This window comes from Drosophila suzukii, chromosome 2L (genome assembly GCF_043229965.1).
Source record: "Drosophila suzukii chromosome 2L, CBGP_Dsuzu_IsoJpt1.0, whole genome shotgun sequence".
Taxonomy (NCBI): domain Eukaryota; kingdom Metazoa; phylum Arthropoda; class Insecta; order Diptera; family Drosophilidae; genus Drosophila; species Drosophila suzukii.
This window is the reverse complement of record NC_092080.1, coordinates 24,171,008-24,185,456: the sequence shown is the minus strand read 5'-3', so window position 1 is coordinate 24,185,456 and position 14,449 is coordinate 24,171,008. Positions and strand designations below refer to the sequence as shown.

The 14,449-nt window shown below is 43.1% G+C and overlaps 3 protein-coding genes across 4 annotated transcripts; 1 reads left to right on the top strand and 2 right to left on the bottom strand.

The window, feature by feature from the left end:
- Nucleotides 1-1,495: 1,495 nt before the first annotated feature.
- On the bottom strand, nucleotides 1,496-9,783 carry mon2 (Mon2 homolog, regulator of endosome-to-Golgi trafficking). The gene is made up of 13 exons (XM_017077223.4): nucleotides 9,480-9,783; nucleotides 9,096-9,227; nucleotides 8,492-9,034; nucleotides 7,560-8,131; nucleotides 7,067-7,497; nucleotides 6,255-6,970; nucleotides 4,842-5,180; nucleotides 4,105-4,758; nucleotides 3,808-3,995; nucleotides 3,460-3,622; nucleotides 2,479-3,401; nucleotides 2,289-2,371; nucleotides 1,496-2,226 (listed from the first exon to the last, which is right to left on the bottom strand). Exons 1-13 carry the CDS (start codon nucleotides 9,600-9,602, stop codon nucleotides 2,033-2,035), a joined length of 5,061 nt encoding a protein of 1,686 aa, XP_016932712.2. The 5' UTR covers nucleotides 9,603-9,783; the 3' UTR covers nucleotides 1,496-2,032.
- Nucleotides 9,784-10,014: 231 nt separating this feature from the next.
- Nucleotides 10,015-11,937, top strand: LOC108011965 (beta-1,3-galactosyltransferase 5). Of its 2 annotated transcripts, XM_017077224.4 has the most exons (4): nucleotides 10,015-10,305; nucleotides 10,399-10,664; nucleotides 10,720-10,833; nucleotides 10,939-11,936. In XM_017077224.4, the coding sequence occupies exons 2-4, from the start codon at nucleotides 10,439-10,441 to the stop codon at nucleotides 11,880-11,882; spliced, it is 1,284 nt and encodes a 427-aa protein (XP_016932713.3). In that variant the 5' UTR covers nucleotides 10,015-10,305; nucleotides 10,399-10,438; the 3' UTR covers nucleotides 11,883-11,936. The 2 variants fall into 2 exon arrangements, with proteins under 2 accessions (XP_016932713.3, XP_070855614.1); XM_070999513.1 differs by lacking the exon at nucleotides 10,015-10,305 and having other exon boundaries at nucleotides 10,342-10,664; nucleotides 10,939-11,937.
- A 1,030-nt stretch (nucleotides 11,938-12,967) lies between these two features.
- LOC108011936 (beta-lactamase-like protein 2 homolog) lies at nucleotides 12,968-14,204 on the bottom strand. Its single transcript, XM_065868978.2, has 2 exons — nucleotides 14,028-14,204; nucleotides 12,968-13,967 (listed from the first exon to the last, which is right to left on the bottom strand). The coding sequence occupies exon 2, from the start codon at nucleotides 13,948-13,950 to the stop codon at nucleotides 13,072-13,074; it is 879 nt and encodes a 292-aa protein (XP_065725050.1). The 5' UTR covers nucleotides 13,951-13,967; nucleotides 14,028-14,204; the 3' UTR covers nucleotides 12,968-13,071.
- Between the last annotated feature and the right edge of the window lie 245 nt (nucleotides 14,205-14,449).

The following is a 14,449-nucleotide window of genomic DNA, read 5'->3' as shown; positions in this document are numbered from 1 at the left end:
TAATTATTTTTACTAATGGCTTAAACTTTTTAAAAAACTGAATGTAGGTAAAATATATGCGCCATATTTAAATTGAAAAATTAATGTTTTTGTCGGGGAAAGACCTAAATTTTTTTTAAAATTTAATTTGTTTTGGTTTCTAAGAAAATAAAGAATTAGTATCTTTAAAAAAATCTGTTTTAAATATAAAGAAAGTACTATAAATAAATAAAAGTACTTTTTAAAAGTTGTCTGTTTTTTTTTCTTACCAAAAAATTATTATTTTTCGGTTAAATCCTGATACAAACTCGTTATTACCAAATAAAAATCAAAACAACATCAAAAATGGGAAAAAATATTTTTGGCGAAAGTCGTTCGGTTTATAAAAGATCGGCCCATATGAACATACTTTTTTACTCTAACAGTAACGGGTATAAAATCACCTGTGAGCAAAACTTGCATGATTTGTTGTCTGTGACTTTGGAGTCAGAGCTCATGGAATTTTAGAATCATCATTAAATGATCCATAATTCCAATCATCCTTTCAAACAACTGAGCTTGAGTAGCTCACAACAACAAAAGTAGCAAGTCAATGAGCTCATATTTCTCAAACAATTATAAATATTTTAGTTGATTGGTTGTTTGTGACTTCGGAGTCATAGCTCATGGAATTATCATCATCAAATGATCCATTATTCCAATCATCCCATTCAAGCAACTCAGCTCACAACAACAAAAGCAACAAGTCAATGAGCTCATATTTCTCAAATAGTTAGAAATATTTCAGAACGGACAAACATTTCATTTCTGGTTTAAACTCTATTATATATAAAGTGTGTAATTAAAATATAAAAAACTTAAATTTAAAAATTATGTTAGTAAAATGTCTGCTATCTCATCTCCACGAATTCTGCAGTTGAAGATAGTCTAACGTCCTTTAAAGGACACACATGATGGTCATAACTAAACCTTATTTTTAAAGGAACGGATAACTAAAGTATTTTTAATTACGGTTCTAAAGTTTTTCATGGAACTACAATTTATATTTAACACTTTTCGTTAATGCAGCTGCTTTTCAAGTATACTCTCTCTATGACCAAGGAAATCCGTTTACAGCCTGAAGTTGTACTCATTATACTTTAAAAAAGGTTTTTTTTGTTTCGTATAGCACTTTACTATGTATACCATTTGCCTTCCAATCATAAGCATAACTTTCCCTTACACAATTCCTTATCAGTAAATAAATATTTATAACGGCCGCATACAGGTTTTGTTCAAAGCAAACTTAACCAGCTACCATATTTCACAAACATAAAAGCAGTTGCCAAGTCAAAAGAATTCCGTGTCAGAGGCAGATCAAGGTGGCTGCTCATTGCGGATGCGATAAGGATAGGCCAACAGAAGATGTGTGTGCTCAGGTACCGGCGAGGTAAACTTGTTGTCGAGGCATCCGTCCATCCAACTGGCGAGTCTTGATAGCGGCAATCTGACGTCATAAATAAACTACGCTTATCAGTTGGTAATAATAATTTTTGCTTTATTTAAAAACGTCACTACAAAGTTGGTTGCATCATGGTTAATGGTTAATATTTGATTCAGATAACACGCAAGTCTGTACTTAAAAATGCGCTACACAAATAGATCATAGTTAGATTTGTATATGTATAGCTACAGCTAATGTAGTTCTTTGTCTTTGCGTCTCGAAAAGGTACTAAAGGAATCTGCTGTCTGCGTTCCATCCCTCTGCCAAGCGGTTCGTAGGGGTTTATCTTGGTTATTTGGTGTTCCGGCAACGCCGGATAGACCTATTGTATACTTCATAGCTCAACTACAAAATACTTTTACAAATATATATATATGTTTAGGTATGTAGCATGTAAGTACATAGATGCTTAGTCGATACATCTATGCGAGGGAGGGCTAAGATTAACATTGATAAATTATGCACAAAATAAATATATTCAAACGCTTCGCACTTAAACAACTAAGAATAAACATTGCACAGCTACCACCAATCTGGATGTCAGCTTGGTCTCTGTGTCTGCGCATACTTTCACTCTTGTCCATTCGATTGTATTGCATTGTCGTTGGATGTGGTTCCTGCGCAGGTGCGTGGCGCCTGCAGTAGATCTGTGTACTGCAGCAGTGCTTCTCGCAGTGACCTCGAAACCTCCGGCGACGTGGTTGTCGTGCAGTCTACCAGGTATGGATACAGGCCAATCAACTGATCCCAAGCAGGCTTGTTCACTGCGGGGTAAACAGAGAACGTATTAAAAGGCATCATTCTTAGCAAGCTATGTTTACTATACCCTTTGATGCCGGCGCTTTTTTCATCGACACCACTAGCGTTGCAATAGCTTTAAGTACGAACGAAATCTCAGACAGCCGGAACCTGATAAATGAATGATATGAGTTAAAATAGTTAAGAGAAAAAAACCCTTCAAGTAATTTTGTTTATATCTAAGAGATTTGATTCAAATTGGAAAATAAAAATCTCACCTTGGCAGCGGGCATTTGCCGCTCTGTCTTTCATCGTCGTTAAACCGCTTGAGCACCTCTTGGAAGCGATGCAGCAGGGCGGTGACCGCCAGCCGTCCGGCAAAGTCCTTGCCACCCGCTCCCGCAGCTCCAGCTGCCAACAAATTGGCATTAAGGCGATTGTTGTTGGTGTTGGCATGATCCTCCAGAAGCGAGAACTGCAAAAGGGTCTCAAAGCACGTTTTGGCAAAAATCTCGCGGAGCTTCCAATCAGACTCGTAGCAAATGTTCGTATCCGAGGCGGAGTGAATGGATCCCTTATTCAGCAGCACCACGATCTGCATAATGAACTGGTGTGGCATTTCGTGGGCATGAGGCAATACCTCGTCCCTTAGCAACTCAATCACCTGACAATCGATCGTTTCGTCCAGTACGATCTCCTCCAGACCTCGATCCTCGATTGTGCATACACTCGCCGGGAACAAGAACTTGTCCAGAGTGTCTGCCAAGTCGTCCCACAGGCTGGCGAAGTGCTGCGGCTTGGCCCGAGCCACCTTGAGACCGGTGTGTAGGACACTAATCAGACTGGAGATGGACAGCTTCCAAGTGCTGGACGACAGGCACTTGTACTTCATTGCCAGCGGCGTGCGAAGAGCCTTGACAATGTCGTGCAGGATCTGCTCCTGAACCACCGGATCCTCGGTGGCTGTAGTCTGGTAGAGCTTTACACAAATACTGATGGACTTTTCCCCGAACGGTATGTAGTTCATGCTGACCACCTCAACGGAGGCATTGTTGGCATAGTGCCCCGACGACTTCGCATACTTGTGCTCCACACTTTGCTGGAATGTGGGGGGAGCACAGGCGAACTTGCTAAAGATCAGCAGCTGCCGGAAAATGGCAGGAATGAGCTGGTTGATGTGGGAATCGGTCTTTGTGGCTTCCTATTAAAATATAACAATTGCGTTAAAACTAGGGTTCATTAATCTACAGTTTCCTTGCCTTCTGTATCAGTTCCATGCAATCTAGGATACCATCGTGGAGTGGCGTCAGCAGAGTGTCCGAAACTGTGGACATGATGTAGGGCACGGCATCGGTCTGGACAGGAATGCAAACAGCATTTGTCAGCACCGTGCAGAACTTGTCAAAGTCGGCCGCACTAAATCTGAAAGAAGTTTAGCGCTTAATAAACTTGATTATTATAGAATTATTTGATTGATTTCACAAAACATTAAATATGCGATTGAATTTAATTTTTGTATCTCACTAAAACTCCATCTGCAAAATTTGCATAACTTCTTTTGAATTCATAAGTATAAAGAAACTTCGGTCCCATTCAGATGTACTAACTTGACTTGAATGTGCTGAAAGATGGCGGGGAAGATTTGGATCAGGGCGGTGAGAAAGGCCTGACTGGGAATGTAAAAGTCGTCCTGGCTGTCGGCGCTATTGCTGTTTTGATGCTGCAGCTTCGTTGTGCTCGACGTAGACATCTTGGTGCTCTCCATGCCAATGCTGAGCCAAATGTTCCAGGCAATCTGTTTAAGAAAGTAACGAACAGACAGAAAAATGTGAATTAAAGAATAAATAAAACTCGAACTATAAGCCAGGTTTGGGCGATCGCAACTTGATCTCTACACTACTCACGGTCCAGATTTCATCGTCTTGCTCCTGGGCCGTCTGGGGATCCTTCAAAGCTCGCTCCGCTCGCTCTGTGGTATTGTGGTACATTATTTCCTGCAGAGACTTAAGGGCAGCCAGCGAAACCTCCCCATTTTTGCTCAACGCCGCATTTTGGATGAACTCTAGGATTAAGGACCAAGCCCGCTCAAAATCACCCAGCATCTGGAGCAGCTCCCGCTTTGTGTTGAATACCCTGCAGACTCCCGATAAGGTGAGCACCTGCGTCTCTGCCCACTGCTTCTGGGCTGTGTTGCGCGAGTGATGGATGAGAATGTTGCCACTGGCGTCCACCTTCTCGTTGCTGGCCGAGCTGCTCAGGGCGCGCACGTTGTCCAGCAGCGGGAAGAGAACCTGCCAGACCAGCGCCTGCCACGTGGGCGGATTAAGCAGGCTGCCGTGGGCGGAGATGGTGGAGAAGAGCGTCTGGCCGGCAGATTTACGCACCGCCGGACGCAGATCCACACACAGCTCGCCCAGCTTGGCGTACAAGCACATCCACAACTTATCGAACTGCGGCATTTTCACCGTGCCTGGAAAGTCGGGAAGAATAGACACATCCTGCAACTGAGTGGACATGAGCTTGTCCTGGTTTTGATTAAAGAAATCTGAAATATTCCACTGTAATGAAGACACAATTTTAGTCACATACAGCATAAACTATAACTTTAAACAACTTATCTTAGTTCATTAACGTATCTTACCATTAGACCAATCGCAGTTAGGGAAATGTTCAGTTCCTGGGTCTGAGAACCGAATTTGGCCGCCGTGCTGATGCACAGTGGTAGGCATCGCCAGGGCATCACTGTAAGGAAGTCGGTGATAACCAGCTGAAGGCATTGGAATGCTGTGCGGATCAACGGCTCGCCATGGTGCTCGTTTACAGCGCCAATGATCTCAATGATGGCCGGCCAGCCAAATGAGAGAATTTCCCCGGCCGTATTCAGGATCTGAAGGACGCAATCCAGCTGTCGTTGCCGTACATCTGCGTGCAGGACAGTAGACAACTCAGAGAGCGGACTCAACAACATGGTTTGCAGTTCCTATAGGAGAAATATGAAATATATAAATATAAATATATATATACATACAAATATATTTGGTAAATTAATAATAATAATAAATTTCTTTAAACTAGTTTAAACAAGAAAGGAAGCTAGCCTCGGCCAACCCAAGTTCATATAACCTTGCAGGTCGTTCCAGTGGGACCAATGTATACACAGAGCATTTTGTCTTTTAGAAAATAATCACAGAAATATTAAGATGTTACATTTCTATTTACTGTATACGTCTAGCCGAAGACGAAATATAACGCCATTTTATATTTCTTGACATTAATTGTGCGATCCTTCCTATAACAGCTAAATGATATTGTAGGCCGATTTTAATCAAATTTTTTCGTAATTCTGAAGTAATAAAAAATGCGATCTATATATCGGACTAGAAAAGAATATGATAAAAAACCGAAGCAATAAATATTTTCATATTTTTTTCCCATTACTTATAGTTGACTATGTAGATAAGGCCATACGATTTTTTTTTAAATTTAATGCGAAATTCTAAAATGTAAAAAATAATAAATCCTATCAGTAGAAGATAATAAGTAAAAAACACCGAAACTAAAATTTAAAAAAGCGTTTCATTATATTTTCGATAGGATCCAGTTGTACATTCCGGCTCGTTCCGACTTGTATAAGTTTTCATCCCAATAGCCTAAAAATTGAGAGACTAATTTGCGTAGAAACGGACAGACAGACTTTGTGGGGTCGGTAACGTCCCCTTCATTGCTTTGCAAACTTCTAAATAAAATCCTTATAACCTCTGCAAGGGTATAAATATATTAAAATTTGGATAGTTTGAATAAAAAAAAAGTTAGCCCCAACAGTTAGGCGTACATAAATTCTTAACATATACTGTTGATTATCGTGGTGATGTTGAAAATATTATACATTTTACGATCGAAACCGGGATCTTCTGTTCGTTATACCGATCAAATTAATATTAAGACATATACATATTTTAGCATAAGACATATTTTAGCACTAAATTAGTTTGTTTATATAGGTACAAATGCAAATAACCTGCAATGGTCTTGTTGGAAAAGGTTATTAACTTACCATGTTTTCCTTGAGTGGTGTTTTGTGCTTGAACTGAAGTGCGGACTTAACCAGGTAGGTGATGGCCTCTACACCCCACTCACGCATGCGAATGTGTCGGTGCTGGCACACCTCTAGCAGGTGATTGGTCAACGGTCTCCACAATACCTTAATGCGAGGCATGTTCACTAGACCAGTCTCCAGCAGTTTTGCCACCGCAAACAGAGATGGCTCCCGATTGGCGTAGGCCAGCTCCATGGCCTCGTGGGAGAGCTTGCACAAGGCATCAATCAAATGATGAAGCGCCACATCGTCCAGATACTGACTGGACTCGAACAGCTGGCTAAGCATTTGTGACAAAACGGGAAGATCAGCCATCACTGCTGTTTGAATGCCCACATTAGCCTCCACCGCAGGCTTTGGCATGGCCTGAAGACTGCCGCCGGTGGAGGGTTTCAAGCCCAGGATCCAAACTAGATGCTGTAGAGTTTGCAACACGATGTGCCACGAGGTTCCCAGTATTCCACCGTTGTTGTGCGCAAGGAAGAGAATCGCTCGCATGCACTGCAAATTCTTGTTAGTCAACATCACCGGCGCCTGCATTACACTGTGGGGGAGTGAGGCGGATGGCAGGGGTGTGCCCACCGCCACGATTTGTGGCCGGAAGTCTCCCGCATCGCCACTACAGTTGTTTATGAATTGGCTGCTCAGATCCTGACTACCACTACGGGTGTGACCTGTATAAAAAAAATAAGTTAGTAATGTGTTCAACTACGTCTTAAATAGAAGCAGAGATTCAATCTGAACTTTAAATAATACAATTAAACACTCACATCTTAATTCCCCATCCGGTTGCGTGGTATTGGCAAATATGGACATGGCGTAGTGTGGCGGAAAAGAGGCACGGCACATGGCCATGATGAAGGCGTCTCGAGGCTGTAGCTGCTCCAGCATTCCGCATAGAGCTGCATAGTTTTGCATGGCCTTAAGGATATTCTCCGTGGTGGCTTCGTCAATGGAGGTCTCCACCAATGGAATAAAAGCGCTGAGGAGGCCAGACCAGCTGGAGTTCACCAGTTGCAGGCACAGAGGCTTATGCTCCTCTTCCGTGATCACTGCTGTATTGTGGCTCGGATGAAGTTCCGGGGTGCGCTGAATGACGCCTCCAATCGAACGTGTAATGTCCAGGAGTATGGCATGTCCCACTGAAATGCCATAGCTGTCTGGAATATTCGGTGCATCTAGCTTATCCAGCATTTCCAAGCTGCAGTGAAATTAAAATTACAAATAAAATGCTTTCAAGGGAAAAAATTTGATTCCACTTACTAAACCGCCTTAGACACGCCTGGGGCATATGTGGCTACCAGCGGGAGGTAGGCTCCGCGGAACATGAAACCGCATTGATTGCTTCCCGATAAGGCTGTCAATGAATTGGCCATTCCGTTCTGCTGACCATTAAGCATGGCCGAAGCATTGATCAGGGAATACCGCACATAGCTGCCCATAGCAGCGATCATGTCGTGCACTATGTTGGTGGCATGGTTCTTCAAATCGTATGACTTGCAGAAGAAAGCAATGAGCGAAGAGCGCGTAACCAGCTTGTGGATGACCTCCAGAGCCAGGGCTCTCTGCCAGGCCGGCTTATCCGGATCCAAAAACTTGATAATCAGCGAGAGGAAAATCTCGCACTCGGTCACCAGTATGGTGTGGTATTTCTGTATAAGAATGGCCACCAGGCGTAGCAACCGCATGCTGATCGGAAAATAGGGTTTTTCGGCCGGCACAGGAGCGTTTCCATTACTAGGAGCCGGAAGCTGGCGGTGCTTGACGTTCGGCGAAAAGAGCTTTATGACCAGGGCGCACACTCGTTCTTTAAGCAGCAATCGAAAGTCGTTGCTCTGATGGAAAAGATGGTTTTTAAAATCGTTGAAACAAAGGGCTTTTTTGTTGCTTAAGCTAGCAATTTTTCTTATTTTACGAAGCTACAATGATATGCCAATATAAAAATGGTTTCAAATGTTTTTTCGTATCTAGTCCTACAATACAATGAACATGCTGTTATTGATATAATTATAACAGCATGTTCATTGTACACATTGGAACTATTTTTAAAACGTGTTTTTTGAAGTTCCTAATTAAAGCTTACTTATGTTCTTATAGCTATGTAAATAGAAAAATCGTACATTATTTGGTTTTATTGGAAAGCAAACAAAAACAAACAAGATAATCGATACCGGTCTGGACAAGTGTAAACATACCTCGTGAAAAACGGCACTGAAGTTGGTCAGCACGGCCTCGAGCAGCTCGAGACCAAAGGTGCGCGTCATCTCGGTCATGCCCACCAGCCAGTAGGGCTGCTCCGCGTTTACCAGCTGAACGAGATCCTGAAACAACAGAAACGCATCCGAGGCAAAGGTCTGCACGTCCTGACCACCTCCCTCCCCCTCGGATGGCGAGCCACTTGGCTGTTGTTGCTGCTGCTGGAGACTGGAAACCGAATCCTTCTCCAGATAGACTCGCTCGAATACCAGCGATACCAGCTGACGGATAGTGGCACCGGCTGTATTGACAATCGTGGGATTCTTGGTGTAGTGCAGGCGGAAGCATAGAACCAGGGCCTTAGCCAAGGTATCGCCGTGCACCACCGTGTTGGTGGTCAATAGCAGGGTTACTGTTTGCAGCACCTTCACCTCCTCGATGTTGTTTTCCATGAGGGTCCACAATGCATTAGTGATGTAGAGGGCGCCCTTCTGGTCCACCACCTGCTGGGTGATGAGACGCTGCATCATGCCCAGGCAGAACTGTGGATAAGATAAGGTGGGGAATAAGCTAGAACTACTCAACTGAAGGATGTGACCTCACCTTGATGATCTTGAGGTCCTTGGTCTCGCATCCTTGCACCAGGGGATAGAGTATCTGGTTGACGGTGTAGTACACCGAGTTTTGCTGGCTGCTGCCGGCCGTGCAGAGCTTGGAAATGGCCTCCTCGCACGCCTGATTGGGAATTGGAAACGTTGGAGAATTAATGGACAAGTGGAAATGTCATAAAATCAATTTCATTTGCGCTGGCCATCAATTTCATAATTGCGTAGAACAAGCACAGGTGGATCCAGAGCAAGCCACCCCCGCCAACCGCCCTCCCACCACCCACCACCAAAGTGGGCGGGTGACACACACTTGTGTGTCGACGGGTAAGTGCCGCAATTAGACAACCGGGGCCGTGAACCACACGTCAGCAGGACTCACCTCCTTGATCTGAGGATACTTCTTCTTGGTCTCCAGCGAAAGGGTCTTGAAATCCGCCTGCAGCGCCTCCACAAACTTGTGCACGTCCTGGCCACCGCACCCGCCCCCGCCCACGAACGACATGGTTATTGGTTGTACTGGCTACTGGTCACTTGACACTCACTGCACCGGATGCGTGCCACATTCAGTTACCACGACCGATCCACGCATATGCTACGCAACCGTTTTAGACTCGGAGAAATGCAATAATAATGCAGCGCAGAGTTTTTTCGTTTTGACAGCTGACGTACACAGTGCAGTGCTGCTCACAGTGTTGCCAATTCAGCTATTTTATGGTTAGCTCTGGCTATTTTCAAACCCCTTGATAAAAAAAAAATTTTAAGGTGCAGGCATTTCGGTCTATGTTTCGAATTCTTTCATATTTATTCACTTTTTAGCTTGCTTGAGATTACAGAATCTTGATATATACGTCCCAAAAAATTAAAATTATGTTAGCTAGCTAGTTTAGTAAAGGAAGAGTTGGCAACACTGGTTGAACATCGTTGGTAAGGCGGGCGGCCAATGTTAGCTAACATTCGCATAACTGTCATTAACAGTCGACAAAAAGCGCCGTTAACAGAGCTTCAGTTGCGGTGTAAAGATGTGGGTCGCAGGAAAACGAAAAATAAGAATAATAATAAATAGGAACACGATAATGTCAAGCTCGGAGTTTACTAAGCAGGACTTGGGCAAAAACCCAAAGGTCTCGAAAATACGATGTGGTGGACCTGCCAAATAATTCTAATTGAAACCTTTAAATGTGACAAAAATATGTTGGAACTTGAAAGTAAGTGGTCAAGTGTGCTTTACTTTTATTGTTAAACTGGAATTAATTTCTTAAACATGACTTCCTGGCGCTTGTTTCAAATTTACCTTGTAGAGCGGACAAATTCCCGTGAAATAAGACCAAACTTATAGCCATGGTGGGCCGACTGTTGCGCTGCATCCTTATCTTAATGCTCGTCAGCTTTACTGTCTTCTCATACTTTTCGAAGTCAAGGACAATGGCAAAACTTAACTATTTTAAATTAGAACCTGATTCAGGAGACTTATTCTTGAGTGGTACAGTATCAAAATATCCTGGAGCCCAGAAAGACATTGACAGGATACAACGGGCCTTTAAAGAAAGTATAGAAGATGGAATCGGTGGGATTTTCATTCAAAAACCAAATCAAGATATCCTAAAGTTCTTAATTTTCAGGCAACAGCAGTGGCAGCCGCAGCAAAATGATTACTTCTAATTATCCTGATGTTAATGCCAAAGACGCCATTGCCCTGATCAGAAGCAGAAGAATTGGACAGGGTCAGCTGCAGAGTAAGAATTACACCCATATTCAACTAAGGCCATAGAAGCCATAAATTTTTTACATTAAAACAAATTATTAATATGTTTAAATTGTGTTTAACTCTTTTTCCACAGATAGCGACAAAAAGGAAATGGAATTTTCGAAAGTGCTTCTAGACTCGAAACATATTTTAGGGAGGAAGTCAATGGAATTGCTTTCGATAGAAACCGAAGTTCCCGTCCGAATGCCTCTGGTACGAACTATATACGAGCCCGGTCACTTGGACAATGAGATTGATATGGAAAGAATATGTCCCCGAGGAGGGTTTTACACAAAGTTGTTGGTACTGATTACCTCAGCTGTCCATCATGAGGCGGCTAGGATGTCCATCCGGCAGACGTGGATGCACTACGGGAGCCGGAGGGACGTGGGGATGGCATTCGTCCTGGGACGAACCACCAACCAGACTCTGAATAAGGCTATTGACCGGGAGGATTTCATGTACCGAGATCTGATAAGGGGACACTTCATAGACTCGTACAACAACCTGACTTTCAAGACTATCTCCTTGCTGGAGTGGACAGATCTTCACTGTCCAAAAGCCAAGTACCTCCTTAAGACGGATGACGATATGTTCATTAATGTGCCCAAGCTGATTACTCTTATGTCAACTCTCAAAGCAAATCGATCGATCTACGGTCGCAGGGCTGAGAATTGGAAACCCATCCGAAATAAGTGGTCCAAATATCACATATCCTTCGCTCAGTATGGGAAGCCCACCTTTCCCTTCTTCACCACTGGGCCCGCCTACCTGCTCACCGGAGACATTGTTCACGCTCTGTACCTCCAGTCGCTGAATACAGCCTTCCTAAAGCTGGAGGACGTCTTCACAACGGGAATCGTGGCCGAAAGTCTGGATATCCGTCGGGTAAACGTACGCGAGATCGCCAACATCCGCACAAAGTTCGAGGCGTGTCAAATCCGCGACCGAATCTCTATCCACATGGTGCGAAACAACGAACAGTTTGAGTTGTGGAAGATGTTACTGGACGATACCATTAAGTGTACTAAAAAGTAAATGAATCCCATTACCTTAGCTGTTATAAGGTTGAAAATAAAATATCTGTATATTTGTAAAAACAAATGGTTACTTTTTAATGACGCTTAATGAGGGATTAGGCTCTTTAATATTCTATCAAACATTTTCAAAATTCAACAATTCAGCATTTCAACAGTTTAGGGAATACCCTGAATATAAAACTTTAAGTCATGATGTGTTACTTGAATTTTTTCTACTTGTTATACCCGTTAATCGTAGAGTAAAAGGGTATACTAGATTCGATGGAAAGTATGTAATAGGTAGAAGGAAGCGTTTCCGACCCCAAAGCTGAGTCGATCTAGCCATGTCCGTCCGTCCGTATGAACGCTGAGATCTCGGAGAGTGTTGGGAAGCAGATTCTTGGGCTTCCTGCGCAGCGCAGCAAGTTTGTTTCAGCAGGGTCCCACTGTAACGCCCACAAGCGAATATAACTCTAAAACCCGTCTAGCTCTCACTTTTTTTTATATTTTTTATTTAATTTTTTGTATAAATTTAAATGAGAATTTTCTTTTATTATTAATACCTATCTACATGCCAAACATTATTAAAATCGGACCAGACAAAAAAGGTAATAGCCAAATAATAACCAATAATTTGCAATTTAATCGGTGATGGTCCGATCATTAGTGATACTCCGATCGAAAGATATTGCAATATCTAAAAATATTCCTTACCAAGAAAAAGCGGTGAAAGTGTAATATTTCAGAGTTACGAATTGGATTTGATAAAAATCGGACTACTATCACTAAGGACGGTAGTCCTTCGTAGAAATGGCTTAATGAGACAAATTTTTAAATAGTATTTATTTAGTAGATCGTTATACATTTTCGTCACTAAAGTTGATATAAGAACTTGAAGGTGCGATTTTTTCCTCGTTAAGTGGTGTTTTAGTTAGACATTTGAATAGCCGCTGATATGAGAACCTGCTGTGATGGTCGGATTGCCCAAGTGGTACACCATTTGAAAGATATCACAGTTTTAAATTGGCTAATTTGTGCAAAGTCATAATAGTCTTTGAAAATAAAACTTACAAATAACTATTTTGGGTCCCAGCAAAATCGTAATTTAAATTATCTAAGTTTTTATTATTTTTAATTAAACATTTAACAAAAATGAGTTATTTACATTGTTGAGCACACAAAAAATAAAAACGGAAGCCAAACCTAACCTAGAGCGCACTGGTTGGCTGGTAGACATAGAATTCTTCATCCTCCGACTTGCACAGCCGCAGCTTTCCCTCTTTCTCCAACTTGCTGAGGTGGTGGTTTACGTTGTAGGCGGCAGCGGTCCAGAGGTTTTCCGGAGTCTCCTTGTAGACCACACGCACCACGTCCATCGCCTGCCAGCGCTCACTGGGTCGCTGGACGAAGAACTGCAGGATTTGCTGCTCGCGCTGGTTGCGATGGCTTATGTAGTACTCAATCTTGCCAAGTGGTTCCTCAATAACATTGCCATGGCCCGGAAAGATTCGCTGCGGCTTGATGTCCAATATCTTCTCCAGGCTCTTCATGTACTCAAACAGGTCTTCGAAAACAGCGGTGCCCTCGCCCAGGATGCAGTCCCCGCTGAAGAGCGTGCCCTCGTTCATGGCCAGCACGACGTGGTCGGTGGTGTGGCCTGGCGTGTGCACCACCCGAACACTTGCTCCCTCGGTAGCGAATTCCTGGTTGTGGGCCAGTGGATGAAGTTTGATTTGCGACGGGATCTCGGGGCACACGTCCTGAGCATCCGTGCGCCCGAACTTAAAGACCCGGCAATCCTTGTCGGCCAATTTGGTGCCCAGGATGCTCTTGACACCGCCGACATGGTCGTGGTGCCAGTGGGTCAGCAAAATGGTGTCGATGGAGGCCTTTTCCTGCTGCAGTACGTCTCCCAGGTGCTCAATGTATTGCGGCACGTCCTCGTCGCCGGTGTCGATTAGGATTCTCCTCCGGCCGCTGCCCAAAAGGTAGGTGTTGGTGCCCTGAAGCGTCATGGGACTGGGATTGCAGCCCAGAATCCGGATGACGGAGGAGGTAAGTCGGGTTACAGCTGGAATCAGGGCCATTTCTTCGTTTACCAAACCTGGAGTTGCATTAAATGGATTGTAACGATTACACTTCAGAAACTATACGAAGTTCTTACGTAAGAAAAGTAAAAAAAGTAGAAACTTAAGGGAGATAATATTAATTTAGTCTCTCCAATTAATTATTTAATGATCCGATCCTTAGTTCGCAATATATATGAACTTTGCTCTTATCATATCAAGGAAACCGCTACTCTCTGTTGTTTTGTAAAACAGCTGTTGGCCCTTAAGTGTTCGTTAACGTTAAGAACATAGGAAGGTATTGACGGTCAGTAGCGCTGTTAACTAACATAGGGTGACCATCAAATAAAACGAAAAAAGTGTATGGTAAGTGCGGCTTTTGTCATTCAACGCCAGTTTTCAGTTTAAAAATGGCATAGAGTGATGAATTTCGGGTCGGTGATTCATCACCAATAGGGGACACAACACTTAAATTTAAATCTGCCGTGATGATGAGATCAGTGCCTTTTTTGGCGATGTA

Excerpts from the sequence above, each read along its gene's own strand:
- mon2 (XM_017077223.4), bottom strand. The coding sequence starts at position 9,602 with ATGTCGTTCGTGGGCGGGGGCGGGTGCGGTGGCCAGGACGTGCACAAG. Across the intron at positions 6,971-7,066 it reads ACCGGATGGGGAATTAAGAT|GTCACACCCGTAGTGGTAGT; the intron begins GTGAGTGTTTAA and ends TTTTTTATACAG. Across the intron at positions 5,181-6,254 it reads CACCACTCAAGGAAAACATG|GAACTGCAAACCATGTTGTT; the intron begins GTAAGTTAATAA and ends TTTCTCCTATAG.
- LOC108011965 (XM_070999513.1), top strand. The coding sequence starts at position 10,439 with ATGGTGGGCCGACTGTTGCGCTGCATCCTTATCTTAATGCTCGTCAGC. Across the intron at positions 10,665-10,719 it reads AAGTATAGAAGATGGAATCG|GCAACAGCAGTGGCAGCCGC; the intron begins GTGGGATTTTCA and ends CTTAATTTTCAG. Across the intron at positions 10,834-10,938 it reads TGGACAGGGTCAGCTGCAGA|ATAGCGACAAAAAGGAAATG; the intron begins GTAAGAATTACA and ends CTTTTTCCACAG.
- LOC108011936 (XM_065868978.2), bottom strand. The coding sequence starts at position 13,950 with ATGGCCCTGATTCCAGCTGTAACCCGACTTACCTCCTCCGTCATCCGG.